We start from the raw sequence: 22,009 nt of genomic DNA, 5'->3' as shown, positions 1-22,009 counted from the left end.
TGTTTATTATTACATGATGATGGGAATCTAGCTTCAGATCTCATTTACTATCTGTGTTTGTGCAGTTTACTCGTGTTCTTGTAATTACCTTCACCATGGAAGGTGGACGGACGTTACGTTTTCACCCCTTTGTCTGTTTGTCTGTGAGCAGTATATCTCAAAAAGGTATGGACGGACATGGACGAAATTTGGTGGACCAGTTGGGTGTGTGACAAGAACTAATTCATTCGATTTTGGTGAAGATCCGGATCTGGATCTTCACCAAAATTGATTCATCTTTTTAAAGTAATTCTTCCCCATTGAGAGAAATTGGTTCACCAATCAAAATCCCGGTGTGTACCCCGGTTTAGAATAGGTACACCGTTTCCCTGCGCATCGTAAGAGGCGACTAAGGGTTGGCGTCAGGAAGGGCATCCGGCCATAAAAACATTGCCTCAAAAAGGGAACCATGATTGTCATGGGGCCCGCAAGGCCAACCCCCACTCTAGTGGAGGAAATGGCCTTAAAACGATCATTCATTCATTCATTCAATCAAAATATAGAAGCTAATTATTTAGTTAGATCTAAAGCTCAAAGGTCTCGGCTGCATAAGATCATCAATTTTCATTTATTTTTTATTTTTTTAACCGTTTTCGTTATTTTGAGCATACGGAAGAAGAAGAAGAAGAAGAAGAAGACGTCTGAATACAAACGGACGTGGACGGGCTTTGCATTTTCAGATGCTTTCTAGTTTGGCCATTCACATTACATTTCATTTTCTTTGCTGTTGTAACTGTTGTCAATTAACCTGATGATGTTGCTCTATTGCCTTGACTGTAGGCTATATCTGCAATGATGGTGGACCATAAGCGCTTGAGAGTCAGGTACGATTTGGCTTCTTCTTCACTCTTGCATCGAGTTGGTCAGTGGAAGAGAAAACAGGACAGTGAGTTGAATACGATTAAATTATTTGCATTGCTTTGTAATTATTTTATTCAACATTGTTTTCTCAGTTTTCACACTCCTGATTAAAAAAAAAAAAAAAAGTCAAACTTTTGTTACCCTGTGTGCGCGAAGAGTAAAGAGGGGTTAAGAAATTGGTTCACTTTGTCTGTCTATCTTCAAACGTCGCTTTATAATCGAGGGACAACTTCATTTAAATTGAACATTGTTATATTGTGAATATGAATCGGAATGCGATCCTGTAGTTTGGCAGTGCTTTGGCTCTGATTTTGGCAAATTATATGGAATCTCGTCCCAACCTCACATGCGCTCAGGCAATTTTTTTACGGCGTAGCCCATAGGGAAAAGCAGTCTAGAACAGAGTTTGTCCTTCCGTATGTATGCATGTATGTATGTATGTATGTATGTATGTCCCCTCAAATGTATACCAATCAGAGCTGAGGATCTGGTCACATGACAGGGTGATGTCATTATGGCTGATGTCATTATGGCATACGACGGCTGACTCCACACTCCTGCATTTTGATTCCAGTGTTGTTCAGGCCGAACATATCGTCGAACCTGTCATATAATCGCAATTGCCATGCTCTACCTTTACGTTTTACATTCGGTGTGAAACACAAACAAATCGATTGTTTAATGATCATCAAATATCGAAAGCATAGAGCCATAGACGGTACGGGTCTTCCAACGACACAGTATGTATAGGCCTTAGGCTTCATGCCTTCATCCCTCATCTTCAGGCCGCTTTGGACAAATTAGCCCAGGTTTCTTACGACAATAGTGTTGTTTTCATAATAATAATAATAATAGCGTTAATACTAATATAGTAAATCTAATCATAACACTGCAATCTCTTGGTCGTTATTGCAAAGATTCTAGGTTGAAGCGCTGTATGGTTCATGAATCAATGATGAGCGGTGTATGGTACAAATAACGCTAAAGTAAGGAATTAGCCTCGGTTGTTTTTCGTAATATCATTTTTATCATAATGATAATGTAACGTTAATATTATTGTTAATCGAATTGTAGCACTAATCCCTTCGTAGTGACTGTAAAGTTACTGGAGGTTAAAATATATCATCATCTTTATATTAAAGTAGCGGCAGTTTTGTGTCGGCCCGTCACTGTCATTAAGATGGCTGACTCCACTGACCGACATTTTAATTTACTAGTACATCCGTTCACTACGGGAGTGGCATGATGGGTCATTCCTCTTTGGGGTATATAGATTACAGTCGATCTTTGGTCGGGTCTCAAGAACATTGAGTGTGTTCATTTACCAAGTTTATTGTGGAGAGATCGCCAAGTGGTTTAAGCATTCGAGTAAGCACTCCTTTCAAAACCCTTAAGGAGCGGCTGGCTCGGCAAGCACTAGCTAGCTGCTTGGTAAATGAGCACACCCCGGTCTTCCTCCCTTTCAGTTTCATGTTGAACAGCAGGAAAAGTGGGTTTCATTGGTGGTTTTCAAAACAAAACTTGAATTGGTGGGTTTAAAAAGGCCGCAACGAAAAACGCCACTTTAGCGGCAGAAGGGTCATGTTATTTACCCAACCATTGTGGAGTATATAGATTACAGTAGATCTTTGCTCAGTTCTGTAAGTCAAACTTTCCTCACTGATGTCGGGATTCCTCCAAATTTCTTTGTTTAATGTTATTAGCAGCATTAACAACTGTTTAAAAAGCTAATCATACGTGTTTGTGGTTTATAATATTCTACAAGCCCAGCTACGCCGCTGTTAGACTTCCGGTCTTTTTTTACCCTGCTTGTCTGTCTGGCAGTCGATCAAAATTGAAAGTGATCCCAAAAGGGAAACTTAGCCTTTAAGGACATCATAAAGGACACAAACAACAGGCGTGAATAACTAATGTAACGTGTTAAATAAAGTGGTATAAAAGATGGTGCATCATCAGCGGTAAACTTCTGAAAAACAACTTTCTAAAACCTTTAAAATCTTTATTTTGTTCAATTGAATTATATACTTGAATACTGTGAATCAAAAATGTCCTTACTGGCACGTTCAAAAACCTGTTTAACAGTACTTAGGAGAAAGTATTATGGCATTTTACCACCCATGTCGTTTCTTTTTCTCAAGAATGAACTTTTGTGCTGTTATTGATTTTCATAAACGTAGTTGATTTTCATAAGCAACAGAAATTGTCTGAAGGTTAATGATTTTTTTTGTTTATTTATTTATTTACTGACTTTTCCTTGTTTTTGATGAGGGGATTTTTGACAGGCACCCTTTTCAATGACCGAGACAGGCATCCAGGGAAGTACAGGGGCATTACACTCCTGAATCATGTCATGAAGGTGCTGCATATGATTCTGGACCGGAGATTAAGGAAGAATGTGGAGAAGGAGATCAGAGAAGAGCAGCAGGGGTTTAGAAAGGGTAGGGAAATGACATATGGCATGTTCACGCTGAGAAGAAGAGGTTGGAGGTGCACGGTGAAATGGCATTAGCATTTGTGGATCTGGAGTGGGCCTATGGCATTGTCACGAGAGAGATGGTAATGGCGACACTGAGATGGCTGGGAGTGCTGGTAGCAGAAGTTACGTTGGTGAAAGCGATGTGCAAGGGGACGAAGAGAAGAGTTTTAATTGGTCCTGGGATGTCAGTTTGCACATCGGTTTGAGGCAGGGAAGCACTCTCAGCCCACTCATGTTCATCATTATGATGGCACTAGTAAGCAGGAAGGTAAACATGAAATATATTCTGGGGAGGATATTTTATGCAGATGATCTGGTTGTTGTGGGTGGGAGACGCAGGAAGTACTGGGGGAGTCGAAGGAGGTATTTGAGAAACATGGGCTGAAAATGAGCATGGAGAAGACGGAGGTGATGTGGGTCAGGCAGCAGAGAAAATAAATAAATATCAGGTTGGAGGGGAAGGAGATCAGACAAGGAAATAGGTTTGAGTATCTGGGAGGAACAGTAGTGATTGGGGATGGTAAATCAGAGACAGGTGCGGAGGAGGATTCAGGTGGGTGCAGATGCGTGGATGAGGGTGGGGAGGGTGTAATAGCAGACAGAAAGATTTCAAGGAGATTGAAAGGAAAGGTGCTGATGTCTTGTGGAATGCCGGCCTATCTTTACGGTCTTGAGATGGTGATACTGACTGAGCGACAACAACAGAGGCTGCGGGTTTGCGAGAACAGCTTTGTCAGGAGGATTGCAGGAGTGAAGAGGGTGGGTGGAAGGAGAATGGATGAACTGTGAGAGGAGTTTGTTGTGCAGTCTATGAGCTTCATGAGGAGATTGATGGAAATGCCAGTTGAAATGGGCTCGACACTTGGTGTCTGGGGGAAAAGAGAATGGCAAAGAGAGTGGATAGGTTGAGGGAACAAGGTCGGAGGAAAACAGGTAGATCGCAGTTGAGATGTGTGGATTGTGTGAGGAGGGATATAAGTAAGGTGGGGGTGGTTGGAGGGTAGAGAGAGTTGGCTGAGGACTGAGGGAAGTGGAGGAAGATCGTTGTCAAAGAAGGGCAGGAGCTTGGTGCCATTGGACCTCTCCCCTTATAAAGAGAAGAGGAGGAGAACAACAGCTATGCAGCCTTTTCGCAAATAGCCTTTTAGTATTTCTCAAGTTGCTCTGAGGACATCAAGTCGACCACATTGTTTGGGTTGGTGTCATAAGTACATCACACCAGGTGGTGTGGTTGATTTCCTTCTTCTTGTCGGTCATTATTGAGCCACATTGGCTTTTCCTGACATTCCAGTCGGAGAATGTTAATTCCCTTGAAAGTAGTTTGAATATCTGTTGGCATGACGATAAAAAGACAGGTTCACGCATGACTTCAGTATGTGCAGTTCAGGGACTTTTCCATGTTGTTATATGCATTATATAATGTATTAGGTCATGCCTTTTCATTGTGTTTTAGCTTTGTTGACACATCCGCTGTTTCTACGATTGAATGTGAAGATGTCTTCCACTCACTCTCATATAAACCTTTTTTGTAGATCATGTGCAGCAAAGAATCCAACTTCATGGGCCACATATACAAAGAGAATTTGATTCTCAAGCCCTGAGCACTCAAGTCTGTCCTTCGTATTCTCACTTTCCCCATGGACCCTACTTACAGCAGAGATACCCAGGATTACGACCACAGCTTTCTAGAGGGAGTGGACAAAGGGTATGTTGAAAAGTGGTGCAAATTTTATCTTTTGTTTTCCTACTTTTCCTCCCTTGTTTTATCTTTTCCTACTTTTTTTCCGCTGCAGCTTCCTTGGCCATCACCTGTTTTACATCTACATCCTTCAGGGAGTCTCTCCCTCTATGGACCCCCAGAACCTCCACGGCCTGCTGTTCCTGTCCGAAGGTCAGAGTTATCTTCTTTCACACGTCATAGGTCAATATGCTAAAAAAAACAATGATTAATTGCCTACAACTATCTGAAGGCCGACCATGCACAAGGATTTTGTTTCTCTTAACTTGCAATGCTGGGCTAAGCGGCAGTTGAATTACTCTACTACATTTGTATATGGACGCATTGTGGAAAACATATATTATATTAGGAATAACGATATACAATATGAAGTTCTGGACCACTGCTAATATCATGCAATTTAACCCAGAAATCTTTCTTCTCCTCCCTCCCTCCCTCCCCCTCCCATGTTTTAGGTTGTTTATTTACCCTCCTCCACCAAATAAAGGGGGTATTGGTGTCAGTACAGATGATCTGCTGTGTCTGGAGCCTGGCGAATTTCTCAATGACATTATTATTGACTTCTACCTCAAGTAAAATGTTTTTTCGGGGTTGGGAGAGTGGGGTTGGAGGGTGGTATAGTAGGACAGTGGAAAGTTTGAGAGGTGAGCATAGGGAACTATGTCATGTTTAAGAGGGGAGTGAAAGGAGTGGGAAAAACAAACATTACAAGTCAGTTAGATAAACGTCAGCCAACTTGATGAATGAAAACAGAATTGACTGAATGTCCATTAACATGATCTCCTCTTTTCAAGGTATCTTGTGATGGAAAAATTGGGAAAAAAGGATGCCGAAAGAGTGCATATATTCAGCACGTTTTTCTACAAGAGACTGCTGCAGACTGAGAGAGTTGTTCCAGAACACCTTGCATCTCTCACGTACGTGAATTTCTCATTACGCATCAGTTAAAGGAAAGAGAAACTGAAAAGAGGACCCAGGGTGTATGGCCAGAGGGATAGTTGTGATTGGAGAGCAAATATTGTCAAAGTAATTATTTTGGCAATCCTTATTTTCCCAGCTGCATGAATGTACTTTTTTATATCGGCTCTTGGTAGAAGGACATGACAAAGGGTTGGACAAGTATTGAACAATGTAACAGTGATGCATTAAGGCGACAGGAAGACGCATTAAGCAAGGGAATGAATGAACAGGGAAAGCAACACAAACTGCATTTAGGTTAAGTAGATTGAGGGAGGGTCAGTTGGGTACAAATTATTGCAAATTGAGCTTCAAGGTAATATGAGATGCTGATGTACTGCTGACTTGAAGTCCTGCAGGGAATAGTCAGGTTCACTATGTTTTTTCGTTCAAAATTTTGGTAGATTAGCAAAACTATACATTTTTGGAATATTCAGAGCATGAGGAATCCAAAAATTAATGTTTACATTTGCGTAGACACCTTTGCGAAAATGACACTCAGGACAGTGATGAAGATCTGTAAAAGCATATTCCTGAACGGTATAGACCTCTTAGATCCTGTGTATAGGACTTATAGTTCAATCTGATACTACCTATAACTTCCTATAACAACTTATAACTTCAAAGGACTTGCAATATCATGTATTATGTAATACAGTTATATCACAAATATAAAGACAATGGTTTTCAATTACCTTTGTTTGTTGCTTTTCTATAATCCTGAGCACTATTTTGAGGCCTTTATTGGATTCCTTGACCCAGAAAACATAGGATTAGCATATTTAATTAAGTCTCTAGGTTGACTCGAAGCCGAGGTCGCACAAAATATGTATTTTATGGCGGCCATTTTCAAAATCCAAAATGGCGGCCATGCATGTGTCTGTGCAAATGCCAACATTGATTTTCAGATTCTCCATGCTCTGAAGATTCCAAAAATGTACAGGTTTGCTAATCCCAAAATTTTGAAAGAAATTATATTTGTTAACATAGTGAACCTGACTATCTTCATCACTGTCCTGAGTGTCATTTTCGCAAAGGTGTCTACGCAAATGTAAACATTAATTTTTGGATTCCTCATGCTCTGAATATTCCAAAAATGTATAGTTTTGCTAATCTACCAAAATTTTGAACGAAATTATATTTGTTAACATAGTGAACCTGACTAGAAGAGTGATATTGAATTGACTCAGGAAGAGGAATAAAGCATTGGAGTTGAGCAGTCAGTCTAGATTTTGGAAGGTTATCAAGGGGGAAGGGGGGGGGGGGGGGGTCGGGTGGGGGGGGGGGAAGGATACTTTTAAAATTTGCAAGAGAGGCAGAGGACTTTAATATAGGAGCAAGACCAGGTTATTACCCTCGCCAGAGGAGAGCGTATTGCATTCATTTGAGTCCGTTTGTTTGTCTGTTTGTCTGTCTGTCTGTCTGTTTGTCCGCACAGAATAAATATTATTTTCTCTGCAACCGTTGGTCCGGTGACGTCATCGGTCTGATGATGAAAAAATAATGATGACGTCATCAGTCACGTGGTTCGGCCGCCATTTTGGAAAAACCGAAAAACTTTGCACCTCTACATCTCCGAAAGTGCTGAATATAAAAAATTGAGACATGGCTCATTGTAAAGAACTCTCAATGGGGAATAAAATATGTTAATGATTATGTTATAGGTGCCTCCATTATGACGTCGTAATTCGACATGTATGAAACTTCATCCGATCAAGATGAAATTTCTTGAGCATAATCCAGGAATAAATTAGTTTCGATAAAAAATAATGATGACGTCATCGGTCACGTGGTTCTGCCGCCATATTTGTTTTAACACAAAAGCCTTAAAAACCACTGAAAATACATCCTGGCGAGGGTTTGCAATCTCTGATTGCTCTTTTTCTTGTTGTGACTTGTAATCCTGTCCTGTCTAAAATTATGGAGCCTCTTGAGGAACTTACTCATGCCACTGATCGTCATCATCTCCACCTCTTCATTATAATTTCCTCTTTGTTGTTTGTCCTACCAGTCCTTTTTATCTCCTCCTTGCTGACCCAATCTGGCCAGATTTGCAAAATATTTTTGTGACGGCTCTAAATATAGGATCTTAGTTTCTATGCAATAGATTTTGGTTTTTAATTACTTTCCATGCTTCACAGTCAAATAGTAGAACCAAGTTTATATTTCTATCAAAAATTTGAAACTTTGTTCTTGTGTTGTACTCTTCTAATTTTCAGATTTTTTTCTATCTTCATAAATGCTACTCTTGCTTTCTGTATTATTTGTAGAATATCTGAATCCCCTCTCCCTATAAACTCCCTATCCCCCGTGGCCCACTCCCCACTTCCTGTTAGTCGCCATAGACTCTAGATGCATAAGCTTGTTGACATCTCGTATGGCCAAGTCACTGCACATGATAGCATTGTTACCCCATGCACGCGAAGCGGAATACTAAAAGTCTTATCAGTTTATGATCGAGGAACAACTTGTTTAAATTGAATGTTATATTTTGAGCAGGAATCGGAACATGAATAGGAAGACAAATCTGACGTTGAACAATACTTTGTCTCTGAATTTGTCCCGATCGCACATGCACAGAGAAGAGTGAGATAATATTTTTATTCTCTCTGCCTGCCTGGCAATCAAACAAAATTGCAAACAGGAAACTGTTTGGACGTTGTAAAGGACACAAACAACAGACACGTAGAACTAATGTAACGTGTTTGAAAGGATGTTGTAATAGACGGAATAAAACGGCGCTAAAACCTTGAATTTATTTATTTATACGACCTTTACAATCTTTATTTTGGTTCAATTGAATTATTTCCTTGAACACTGTCGAACACAAATCGCCTTCTTTCCACTTCCACAAACCTCCAGTTTTGCAGTATTTGGACTTGGTGGTGTACAAGACTGCTTTAATAGCGCTAAACCTCTGGAATTTTTTTAACCTTTAAAATCATTTTATTACAGACAGACAGACAGACAGGCAAGAGAGACAAGAGGGAAAGGGCCGGTCCGTGGGGACTGTTCGGCAGTCTGACCATGACCGCGCGCTGTCCTGACAAATCTGGGAAGCAGGGAAAAATGGGGAAAATTTGGCCCCCGGCTTGCGTTGGGAGGGGGGGGGGGGTAAAACCTCCGCAAAGAGGCGTCCCCGATAGTTGTCAATGATAGATGTCAGTCAGGAGACCTGAATTCCATTCATTACATTGTTGTATTATTGTTCTTGGAGTGAAAAAATTGGTCTCGACACCTTCCATTCCCTTTTTATGCCTCCGCGCCCGAAGGTGGCCCGAGGCATTGTGTTTTCGGGTTGTCCGTCCGTCTGTACGTGTTGAACCTCGTTTTTCTCAGCAATCACATGTTCAATTGAGATTAAACTTTCAGAGAAGGAGTGACACCCATGTGGAATGTATTTATGATAATTGTGATGTCATAGGTCACATGGTATGGCAGCCATCTTGGATTAAATGTAAATAATTTAAAAAATATTTCTCAGAAACCGCTGAATGGAAAAAATTGAAACTTCACACATTGTGAAGTACTCCCAATGTGGAACAAAATCATGATAATGCTGACATCAGTGAAATGGTATACCAGCGATAAATGTTCTAATCGAATGCTTTATCCTAAAAAATTGTAATTTCATGCACATAATCTATGACCTATTTGAATTGAAATATTAAATTTATGACTTCATAAGGTCACATGGTTTTGCTGCCCTATTGGATTTAACCTGAAACCTCTAAAAAAAAAAAAAACGTCTTCTCCCAAACCACCGAAGCAATTGACTCCAAACATTAAGTATCATCGACGAGGCATGGAGATTAAAATTTGATCACAAAAACATCATCGGTCACATGGTGGCAGCCATATTGGATGGAAAGGAATTTTTAATAACTATATCTCAGAAACTGCTTACGCTGTCGATGCGAAACTTTACAAATGTCATCAAACAACATTGCCGCATATAATTTTAAAATGTTGATGTCGTAGGTCATGTGGTTTGCTAGCCATCTTGGATAGAAAAACTAACCTTATGCGATCAACACGAAACTTAACAAACGTGATCCCTTACCCATACACATGCAGAGTGAACATTTTTTATGTCATATGTCATGTGGTTTGGCAGCCATCTTAGAAAATAAGCCGATATTTAAAAAAAAAAAATCCCTTCTCAAAACTGTTTCACCGATGGATGTGAAACCCGTCATGTCTGGTAAAAATCTGATACTTGAGAACAGCTGAAGGGATTTAAATCAAACTTGTTTATTTTTAGAACAGTCAACGAGGGCATCTACTTGTGAGCACGGGTAGTGCCTACGCGGCATATTGGCGATGCAATCACATTACTTGAGTTTTTTTTTTTTAATGCCTATGCCTATGCCGACGAAGTCACCGGAGGTATTGTGTTTTCGGATTATCCATCTGTGCGTCTGTCCATAATAGGTGTTCGTAACCGGGATAACTTGAGAACAGTGAAAGTGATTTTAGTCAAATTGGTGCAGGTATGTATAATGAGGTACTTATTAACTGATTAGATTTTGGTTGTTGCTGTTTTCATATGCAGCCTGCGGCTGCTGGTTGCATCATTTCTCTGGAAGCATGTTTGTGCCACTGATGCAGTGCCCCCAATTACCAGTGAGCTGGTACTCAATTTGCCGACCTTGGAAGGATGACAGGCTCAGTCAACCCCCCTGGCGTTAATTCAACGATCCACCGGGATTCAAACTTAGGATCCTAGGATCCCAAGCCAGCACCTTAACCGTTAAGCCAACACCAGGCTTAGATTTTGGTGTCATGAGGTCAAAGGTCAGAGGTCATGTTCGGTAAAAAAAATCCTGTTACCTCGATAACTTGTGAACCAGTCATGGGATTTTGACTAAACTTTGTTTAATTATATATTATGATGCAAAGATGAACTGATTTGATTTTGGGGTTTAAGAGGTCAAAGGTCAGTGGCTATAATAGTTTTTCGTTACCGTGATAACCTAAAAACAGTTAAAGGGAACTAAGTCAAATTTGGTACATGTATGTATAATGATGAAAAGATAAATGGATAACATTATTGGGTCAAGAGTCCCCGGGAAGGTAAAAATTCTGTTTTATTTTATTTTATTTTTATTTTTTTTGCATACAAGATCGAGGCTCGTGAAAGCACTAACATTAATCACACAAAAAGTCAAACCGACACATAACTGCGCTAACTTGTGAATAAGTGATGGAATTTTGACTAAACTTGGTGCAAGTACTCTACATGGCCAAAAGTATGTGGACACCCGAACATCACACCCATATGTGCTCGTCGAACATCTCATTCCAAAATCATGGGCATTAATATGGAGTGGGTTCCCCCCCCCCCCCCTCACCTTTGTTGCAATAACAGGCCTGGGGATTTCAGATCTCATCGGTAACCGTTTTTCGGTTCCGTGATTTAAGTTTATGGGAACCGATGGGAAACAAAATTCCGGTTCCGTGCCCAAACCTAATGGTAAACGATTTTTTTTCCTTTAGAATTTGTAAAGCAAAACATTTGTAACACAAAATTAAAAATATAGTCTCCAATAATAAATCCTGTCATTTACATGTATGCAATGTAATTAACGCATGTTCATTATTGAGGTTATAAAAACCACCTTTAGAGGCCATTTTTCCCCGCAAAGCGGGGGTTGGCCTTTTTTGGGAACCGTGGTTGTTGTTGTTTTTCGGTCCCCTTTTTGAAGCAATGTTTTACGGCCGGATGCCCTTCCTGACGCCAACCCTTTTTGCCGCCTTTAACGACAAACAGGGAATTACCAGTGAACTGGTACTCAATTAGCCGACCTCGGAAGGATGACAGGCTGAGTCAACCCCCCTGGCGTTAATTCAGCGATCGACCGGGATCCGAACCCAGGATCCTAGGATCCTAAGCCGGCACCCTAGCCGCTAGCCCAACACCAAGGTTGACACCAACACCAGGTAGCCCAACATCATTATTGAGGTTGATGTTTATTATCAGAGAAGAGCAAATTCTGTCAATTTGATGGGCTTATCCTGTTTTAAAATTAATAAATCTATATAATAATAGCGTAAGGACTCGACTTTGTTATCCATTTTACGCCACACCCAGTGACCCGATGCCCACGGCACTAATGGATTTACGATCTACGAACCGCGCTCTTTGTTTATCACGTACAGCCATACTCGAAAAATCTGAATTAGCCGACGTTGGGGCCCAAAAGCATCCGATTAACTGCCGATACGACGCCATCTTACGACGCCATCGTATTGGCGTCTGCTGGGCAAAGGCGAAGCAAGCCGTCTGCTGATTGGACAGGCGAAGGCGAAAGCAAGCCGTCCACTAAGTGGACAATCCAGAGCATGCATTTGTGCCGGTGTCGGCGATCGTTGTTCATATACGCACTCTTCATTCTCATCTTTCTTCCGAAGTCTTACTCGGACAAGCAAATCCCCTATGCCATCCATAATGGTACACTCTATCCATACACCACATCCTCCCTTCCGTGGATGTTCCACGGGTTTCGGCTCGTTAATATTATTAAATTTTCGTTCATTTTTAAAATGTCAATGATATTGTATTTATTTATGATTATGGACTATTGTTGTTGTAAACTGTTATCAATCTTTATGTTTTAATATTGAAATTATTTGCGTTTAGCAAAGTAATATAGGCCTACCCAGTACTGATATAGGCCTAAGTATTTGTTAAATAAATTCTGGATTGGAATAAATGTACTGCAGTAGGTTCGGTTGTCAGTGTCTCCCTTTACCTTGTGAACATAGGTCACGCCGTTCACGTAGTTTACAATCGCAGTCAGTGGTGGACCGCTTATGCCCCGGCGCGATGCCTCCTTCCGTATGTCTGTGTAATGAGTAGCTCATACTTTGCAGTGGAGCAATGTGACCAAGCCTTCCCCATCGCAATCCGCTTCAAATCGTCGCTGAATGACCATTTTCGTAATGTTTTAAAGGTGACATTTTCGGGGTTTTTTCGCTTAGCAAAGGATGCCATTTTGAAAAGGAAGTCTGTAATTTAGACCGATGCGCATGTCCGTCAAAGCGGAAGTCATATCGCGAACCTGAATGTGAGAAACTACAGTCAACGTGAAAAAGTAAGTACACCCCATGTAAAGTTTGGACTTTTTCAACATATTTCAACATACAGCTATTTGATCTTCATTTCAACAATATTGATAGATAAAGGTGATATAATATAACAAATACCATGAAACATTTACATTTTGTAGTCCATTGTATAATTTAAATAGACATAAATGCAAATTTCGCATGTGGAAAAAGTAAGTACACCCTTGGCTCCAATAGGTGGTATTGCCCCCTTTGGCAGAAACAACCTCATAGTCAGGTTCACTATGTTAACAAATATAATTTCGTTCAAAATTTTGGTAGATTAGCAAAACTATACATTTTTGGAATATTCAGAGCATGAGGAATCCAAAAATTAATGTTTACATTTGCGTAAACACCTTTGCGAAAATGACACTCAGGACAGTGATGAAGATAGTCAGGTTCACTATGTTAACAAATATAATTTCTTTCAACATTTTGGGATTAGCAAACCTGTACATTTTTGGAATCTTCAGAGCATGGAGAATCTGAAAATCAATGTTGGCATTTGCACAGACACCTGCATGGTCGCCATTTTGGATTTTGAAAATGGCCGCCAGAAAATACATATTTTGTGCTATCTCGGCTTCTAGTCAACCTGGAGACATGATTAAATATGCTAATCCTATGTTTTCTGGGTCAAGGAATCCAATAAAGGCCTCAAAATAGTGCTCAGGATTATAGAAAAGCAACAAACAAAGGTAATTGAAAACCATTGTCTTTATATTTGTGATATAACTGTATTACATAATACATGATATTGCAAGTCCTTTGAAGTTATAGGAAGTTATAGGTAGTATCAGATTGAACTATAAGTCCTATACACAGGATCTACGAGGTCTATACCGTTCAGGAATATGCTTTTACAGATCTTCATCACTGTCCTGAGTGTCATTTTCGCAAAGGTGTCTACGCAAATGTAAACATTAATTTTTGGATTCCTCATGCTCTGAATATTCCAAAAATGTATAGTTTTGCTAATCTACCAAAATTTTGAACGAAAAAACATAGTGAACCTGACTATCAAGTAGGCGTTTGTTATAACTGTCTACCAGTTTCTGACATCGACTGGGAGAAATTTTTGCCCACTCCTCCATGCAGAATTCTTTCAGCTGTGCGATGTTTGAGGGGTTTCTTGCATGCACAGCTCGTTTCAAATCCCCCCACATCATCTCGATGGGATTTAGATCCGGCCTTTGACTTGGCCATTCCAGAACCCTCCATTTCTTTCTTTTCAGCCATTCCTTGTTGGATTTACTGGTATGTTTAGGGTCGTTGTCATGTTGCATGGTCCACCTTCGGTTGAGCTTCAACTTCCCGACAGATGGCCTCACATTATCCTCAGGCACCCTGTGGTACAATGAAGAATTCATCGTGGATTCTATGATGGTGAGCTGCCCAGGCCCTGATGCAGCAAAGCTGCCCCCAAACCATAATATTTCCACCACCATGCTTTACAGTTGGTATCAGGTTCTTGTGGTCAAATGCTGTCTTTGGTTTTCACCAAACATGTCTTCTGGTACTGTGGCCAAATAGCTCTACCTTTGACTCATCTGTCCAGAGCACATTGTCCCAGAAGTGCTGGTCTTTGCCTAGGGTGCTCACTGGCAAACTTTATTCTTGCCCTGATGTTCTTTCTGGACAGCAAAGGTTTCCTCTTGGCACACCTCCCATGCAGATCAAATTTGTGCAACCGCTTTCTAATGGTAGACTCGTGCACTTTGACATCAACAGTGGCAAGAGCAACCTGTAGGTCACGTGATGACGTTCTGGGGTCCTTAGAGACTTCTTTCAGCATATTGCGGTCTGCTCTCGGGCTGAACCTGCTGGAGCGGCCTGGCCTGAACAAGTTGGCAGTTGTTTGGAATCTTCTCCACTTGTAGATGATCTTCTGGACAGTCGAATGATTGATTTCAAATTGTTTGAAGATCTTTTTTAATCCCTTCCCAGACTCGTAGGCATCTATAACCTTCTTTCTGAACCGCAGACAGCTCTTTTGATCTCGGCATGGTGACGCCGCACACTTCAACAACAAAGAGCAAACCAAATTAAATGTCTGAGGTTTAAATAAGACAGGTTCCTCCAAGATCCTCTCTGACGATGTTCTAATCATTTGCACCTGAGCTGGTGCACCTGATTCAAATTTTAGGTATTTTAAGTCGTGATAAATGTAGTGGTGTACTTACTTTTTCCACATGCGAAATTTGCATTTATGTTTATTTAAATGATACAATGGACTACAAAATGTAAATGTTTCATGATATTTGTTATATTATATCACCTTTATCTATCAATATTGTTGAAATGAAGATCAAATAGCTGTATGTTGAAATATGTTGAAAAAGTTCAAACTTTACATGGGGTGTACTTACTTTTTCACGTGACTGTGCATGCTATCTGCTTTGCCGGCCTAATTTTGTTGGAAATAAAACTCAACTTCTAAAATAGTTAGCTGCAAATCACACGTGAAGGTAAATACTACATCTTTTTGCCTTACACTGCCTTTCTGCAATGGGAAACGTACTTTCGGTTCCGTGTTTTTGCTGTCACGTTACCGACACGCGACCGGTAATGATCGTTTCCGTGAAATCCGCAGGCCTGTATAAGAGCCACCACTCTTCTGGGAAGGCTTTCCACTCGATGTTGGAACATTGCTGCGGCGATTTGCTTCCATTCAGCCACAAGAGCATTCGTGAGGTCGGACACTGATGTTGGGCGATTAGGCCTGGCTCGCAGTCGGCGTTCCAATTCATCCCAAAGGTGTTCGATGGGGTTGAGGTCAGGGCTCTGTGCAGGCCATTCAAGTTCTTCCACACCAATCTTGACAAACCATTTCTGTATGGACTTCGCTTGGGTGCATGGGGGCATTGTCATGCTGAAACAGGAAAGGGCCTTCCCCAAACTTGCCACAAAGTTGGAAGTTGCAAGGAAGCAGCTCGCACCATTTTTAAAGTGTTTGGTTTGACTTGACCGTGGATTGAACCGCCGACCTCCCAGACTTGGAGCAGACGCTCCAAACCATTTCACCACTAAGTCTGGTGGATTATCCTGGTCTTTCTGGATTTTGCAAGCAAGAACAAATTTCTGAAAAAGCAGGCTGGATTTAAAACCCGAGTTTTAAATCCAGCCTGCTCTTTCCTCAATGCTCCATCCACAACCTTCTGCATCCTATTTCATATTATCGTGTGGAGCACTTGGCTTGCAATACATGGAATAGTTACACCTCTCCAGTTACCACATTCAGTAAGGTCTCCTTTCTTTAGCGGTTCAACGATCTATCAAACTTTACACATTTCTGGTCGTTCTTCTTGAAGACCAGAATATAAGCAGGAGAAACAGAGTCCACTTAGGAACTACAGGCTTCATTAAAATAGAAGGCTAATGGATACCATTGAGGACCTCACACTGTCTTGGTGGATGAAACGAAGAATTAAGTTGGCCTTAAATGCCACAGGCAAGGAACAGGTGAAATTTGGCAACAAGCATGTGCTCGGCAACAAACGTGCTCATATGTATGTATGTATGTATGTATGTATGTATGTATGTATGTATGTATGTATATATGTATATATATATATATATATATATATATATATATATATATATATATATATATATATATATAGATATATATATATATAATATATATAGATAGATAGATATTGTTACGGTTTTTAGAACCTTCACTCGTAAATTTTAGTAAATGTTTCCCTTATAAATGGTCCCCTGTAAATATCCCCATCAATTGGCTTTGTTAAAGATCGCACCCTAGTTAGTCCATGTACAACACGTAGCGAACCATAGGACCTCTCCGTAGGTATTTCATTATTATGTGTTTCAGTTAAGGATCTGTTCCCAATAGTTGAATCTGCGTTGCATTAATCAAATAAGATAGGCCCCATTCCGTCCATTTTGCTCTCCCTCTCCAAATTGTGGTACCTCGCTTGCCAGCAGCGTTCACTGCCGTTGCATTGGGCTGTTTTGCTGACACCACGCCGCCATAAGCCATGCGGTCAAGCCGAGGAAGAAGGGGGGGCGGGGCCACAAGAACAAGGTGTGGCACGTTGACTCGTCAGCAGAGGTGGAGTCAGCAAGCCCTTACCGACCAACCAGCGCCGAGGTGAGCCAACCGGTAGGCGTGTCATCAGAGCCGGCGGCTTGATTCCGAGACGGACAATAAAAGCGGCTGCGAGGGACTGCTTGAGGAGAAGACGTGATCCGGCAGATGAGTGAGGTACCCGACAAGGATACGGAGCATTGTAAGCAGGAGAGTGGGTCCGTTTGACGGCGACAATCCCGCGCTTTATTCGCATTATCCGACCGTGTGAGATACGAGACCAGAAGCTGCCGCTGGCTGTTCACTTCCAGCCCGGAGCGTGGACCTGGAGCGGACCTCAATGCTGTGCCTCTGCCCGGACCTTCCAGCCCTGCTGTCCCACCTGGACCTTCTCCCTCTTCCAGTCATTCCTGCCTGCTGTTCCCCTTTCGTGTAAGTCTGTGTGTTCTGTCCTGGGCGTTGATAATTAAGACCGTTTAATGCTGCCCTGTGTATCTTCTTCTTCTTCTACTTCTGTATATTACTTTCATTTCTGCTTTGGTTTTGGTTTTGTACATAATTAATAAATGTCTGTTATTTCTTACCCTTTTGGTTTCATTCTCCCCCGATCGCTTTAGTCCCTTCTTCCCATTGAGTACCTGTGGCACGATTCAGCCAACGTTCAGAGTCGGGTTAGTCTCTTGTTAACGGCCCGAGTCGCAGCTCGCTTCGCTCGGCGCATCCAATCACGCTGCGGCCCGGGTGGGAGTATCTCCTCGCTTACGCATTGGTGGTGGTAATTAGGTAGTAAGACGGGTTGGGCTGACAACCCTACTCACCACCGTCCGGAAGTGACGTCATACTCCCAGTACCGGTCGGACAGACAGCTTAACAGGACAAGGGGATTAACCCCCCTTGCTAACGGGAGTGCCGTCCCCCGGATCCGTAACAATATATACATGTTTTTTTTGCTGCTTTTTGTTGTTGTTTTTTTGTATACAGAATCAAGGCTCGTAAAAGAGCTAGCAGTTATCACACAAACAAATCAAACAGACAAACAAACAAAGCATATAAAAAGGGGAGTGGTAGACAAGATGGGGAGAGAAGGGGAAGCACATAAACACAACATTTGAGAGCAGGGGCATCGGGAATGTGTGGGAGGGAGAGGGCTTGGGGGAGGCGGCGTGGGAAGGGGGGTGGGGTGGGAGAATTATAAACACAAGGACACCAAGGACTTCCAGGAAAGAAGTTGGTATTTCAAAAAAAGTGGATTTGGGGTGAAATTAGCAGGGGTAGAAAAGATCAAGGTTTTGGATGGGGGAAGATAAGAGATGGTGGTAAACAGCTGTTTTAAAGACCTGGAGGGAGGAGTGGGATTGAAGAGAGTGAGGGAGTTTGTTCCAGAGGTGGGAGAAAAGAGGAGTGAAGGTGAGCAGAGAGTCTTGATTTTGGCAGTTTAACCATAAGAGGGTTGCAGGCAGATCTTGTGCGACCTGTAGGAATATTTGGGGGACAGAGCCCAGAGAGAGCTGGAGGAGCAAGGCCAGACTGGCTTTGGAGGCCAGATTTGAAATGTGGTTTTCCCAGGAAAGATCATGGCAGACAATGAGACCCAAAAGCTTGAGTGACAGAACTTCTTGGAGAAATTATTCAGAAAGTGGATGGGAGGGTTGTCCAGTCGGTCTTTTCGGAGAGACATCGTAAGAGTGTGAGATTTGTCATGATTGAAAGGCCTGTTCCACTTGTTTGCCCACTCTGTGATTTTGTCCAGGTCTGCAGAGAGTGAGGAGGCTGCAGACTGCCGATCTGAGGGATGAGGAATGGAGCGACAGAGAGTGGAGTCATCAGCAAAGAGATAGAGAGGATTTTCAAGAGAGTCGGAGAGATCATTGATGAAGACCAGAAAAAGCACAGGGCCCAGAACACTGCCTTGGGGAACTCCAGCCTGAACAGGAAGTGGAGATGAGAGAAACCCATTCAGGGCCACATGTTGACTTCGACTAGAGAGGAAGTCCGCCAGCCATGCGTGGAGATTTCCATGGATACCAAAAGAGGAGAGTTTGGTGAGCAGAGCGGGGTGCCAGACCGTATCGAAGGCACGTGATATGTCAAGGGAGACAGCTCGAATTTCCTGTTTGGCATTGAGAACCTCCATCCATTGTTGAGACAGCAGAAGCAGCATGTCCAGAATAGAGTGACCTGGTCTGAAACCAAATTGGTGATCAGAGATCAAGCCATTGGAGAAGAGGAAAGATTTCATATCCGAAGCAATGATGGATTCCATGACTTTGCTGATAATTGGGAGAAGGCTGATTGGTCTGTAGTTGCTAGGATCTGTTTTTGCACATTTTTTGTGTGAAGCGGTGTAGTTGGCTGATTTCCAAGCAGATAGCAGATGACCTTGAGCAAAAGAGAGGGTGAAGAGAACCGAGAGAGGGAGTGAAAGAGCAGAAGAACAGGATTTTAGGACCCGTGGGCTGATGCCGTCAGGTCCAGTTGCAGAATCAGTCGAGGGTTGACAGAAACTTTTCCACCTTGTCAGGAGGAAAGGACACAGAGTCCAGGAGCAGCTGGGTACGACAGGGTACGGTGGGTACAGAGAGGGATGGGTTTGGGACACAAGATTTAGAGGCAAACACAGAGTTGAGGCATTCAGCTTTTTCACGTGCGGAGTCAGCTGTGTAGCAAATATGTGTGTATATTTATGTATATGTGTATATATGTATGTATGTATATGTGTATATATGTATGTATGTATATGTATGTATGTATATGTGTATATATGTATATATATATATGTATATGTATGTATATATATATATATATATATATATATATATATATATATATATATATATATATATATATATATATATATATATATATACATACACACACACACACAGACTTGGCATTTAATATGGAATATTTTTTTTGTGGGGGTGAACTTACTCTTCAAGATGACTTCGAACCAAAAGTTCATTAGAATTATGTTGAAATTATTCTAGATTTTGTTAATGTGACCTTTAAAAGAAAAAAAACCACATTTGACATTTTGAAGTAAATAAATTGATCCTTTAAAGTGATGTAAACTGATATCGAACTCAATTCACGGACAGTACTGTGTTAAACTTCTGTACGTTTTCCAGAAGTCCCTCTTTATTTTGCACATTAGCCAAATTTTTTTTCAACAAAAACAAAAGTTAAATTATGACTGGGATTACGGACAGTAAAATTACAGTTCAGTACTTCGTGTAACCCCCACGAGCATTCAGGAGAGCACGTACACGTCGAGGCATGCTGTTCACGAGATTTGCCAAGGTTTGGACAGGAATCGCTTGCCATGCTGTGACAATAGTCTGCTGCAATTCACGCACAGAGGTGGGCTGCTGGTCCAAGTTGTCGATTTGACGCGTTAATTCTGCCCACAAGTTCTCTATCGGATTCACATCCGGGGACATGGCAGGCCACTCCATATGCTCTCCACCACGGTCAGCAAGAAAGTGTTGGATCATGCGAGCACGATGAGGCCGTGCATTGTCATCTTGGAAGACAAAGTTTCCTCGAAAGGCTGCACGAGCAAATGGAAGCAATGTTTCTTCCAGAATGACCCTGTACTTGAACTGGTTCAGGTTTCCATTCAGAACAACCAGGTCAGTTTTGCCCCCTGCATGAAAAGCAGCCCAAACGGTCACCCCACCACCTCCAGCTTGGACTCTTGGCACTATACAATCTTCGTTGTGGGCTTCATGCACTTGTCTGCACACTCGGATGCGGCCATCTTGACGATAGACCAGAAATCTAGACTCGTCACGGAAGGTCACGTGATTCCAGTGTCCTGGCTGCCATTGACGGTGCTCTCTGGCCCACTGCAATCGGTGCTGGGCGCTGGCTGTGTTGTCTGGTCAGGCATGGCTTTCGCAGGGGACGCCTGGCACGATAGCCTGCTTGAACCTGTCGTTGGTTGACTAGCCTTCTGGATACAGGCACATTTGTCAGTTGCTGCCACTCAGCCCTAAGCCGATTAGCTGACTTGGTACGGCCATTGCAGACTAACTGGTGCAACTGGCGATCATCTCTCCTTGTGGTTCTGCGTGGACGTGGATGATTGTGGATCATCTCTCCTGGCCTCGGTATTGGAGTAGAGACACCCCTCTGAGCATTTCGTTTCAGGATCTTTGACACCTGACCTTGAGTGATGCCATACTGCCGAGCAATAGCACGCTGTTTCATGCCAGAATTTCGTAAAGCCACCACTCCATGACAAACAGCATTGTCAAGTTGACGGACCATCTCCAGAGGAAGCGGCAATAACTTTTGTAGACGTGCAGCAGTTGTTTTCCACTAATACAGAACGCAACAACCCTTATATACCCGATTGTGAAGCCAATCGTCAAATGTACCTGTCCTTACATTTTGTCATGCCACCTGTGATATAATCCTGTTATTGACTTCTTGCTGCGAAAGACAATCAGTGACATGGTTCTTTCAACAAAGACATCACCGAAGGGTTAAAGAAACTCACCAGATTGATGTACTGAGTTCAGAAAGTAAACCCAAGTCAAGAAAAAAAAAAATTCCATATTAAATGCCAAGTCTGTAAATTCCACAATCACGGACACAAATGGCTTCATTTTCAGGTCAATTCTCCCAAAATATACCAAAATGAGGTTTAAGACCAATTAAACATTCACAGAACAATTTCCTCAGGGCTCACACCTTGGCCCGCCAGGCCGAGACAGGTGTCCTCCCCGATTAAGGTCTACAACGTAATTGGACCAAACCTACTGCT

General features: G+C 42.0%; 1 protein-coding gene across 4 annotated transcripts in view; it reads left to right on the top strand.

Moving 5' to 3' along the window:
- The window catches only part of LOC137413531 (uncharacterized), a 132,371-nt gene that overhangs the window by 28,335 nt on the left and 82,027 nt on the right, over positions 1-22,009 (top strand). For all 4 annotated transcript variants that reach the window (XM_078771759.1, XM_078771758.1, XM_078771760.1 and 1 more), the window contains 5 exons: positions 820-925; positions 4,909-5,081; positions 5,170-5,267; positions 5,570-5,686; positions 5,909-6,031. In XM_078771759.1, the coding sequence (XP_078627885.1) occupies positions 820-925; positions 4,909-5,081; positions 5,170-5,267; positions 5,570-5,686; positions 5,909-6,031 (617 nt within the window). The remainder of the gene's footprint in view (positions 1-819; positions 926-4,908; positions 5,082-5,169; positions 5,268-5,569; positions 5,687-5,908; positions 6,032-22,009) is intronic.

Source organism: Myxine glutinosa, chromosome 2 (genome assembly GCF_964187855.1).
Source record: "Myxine glutinosa chromosome 2, kmMyxGlut1.1, whole genome shotgun sequence".
NCBI lineage: Eukaryota > Metazoa > Chordata > Myxini > Myxiniformes > Myxinidae > Myxine > Myxine glutinosa.
Note: the sequence above shows the minus strand (reverse complement) of the source record. Positions and strands in the feature narration are given on the sequence as shown.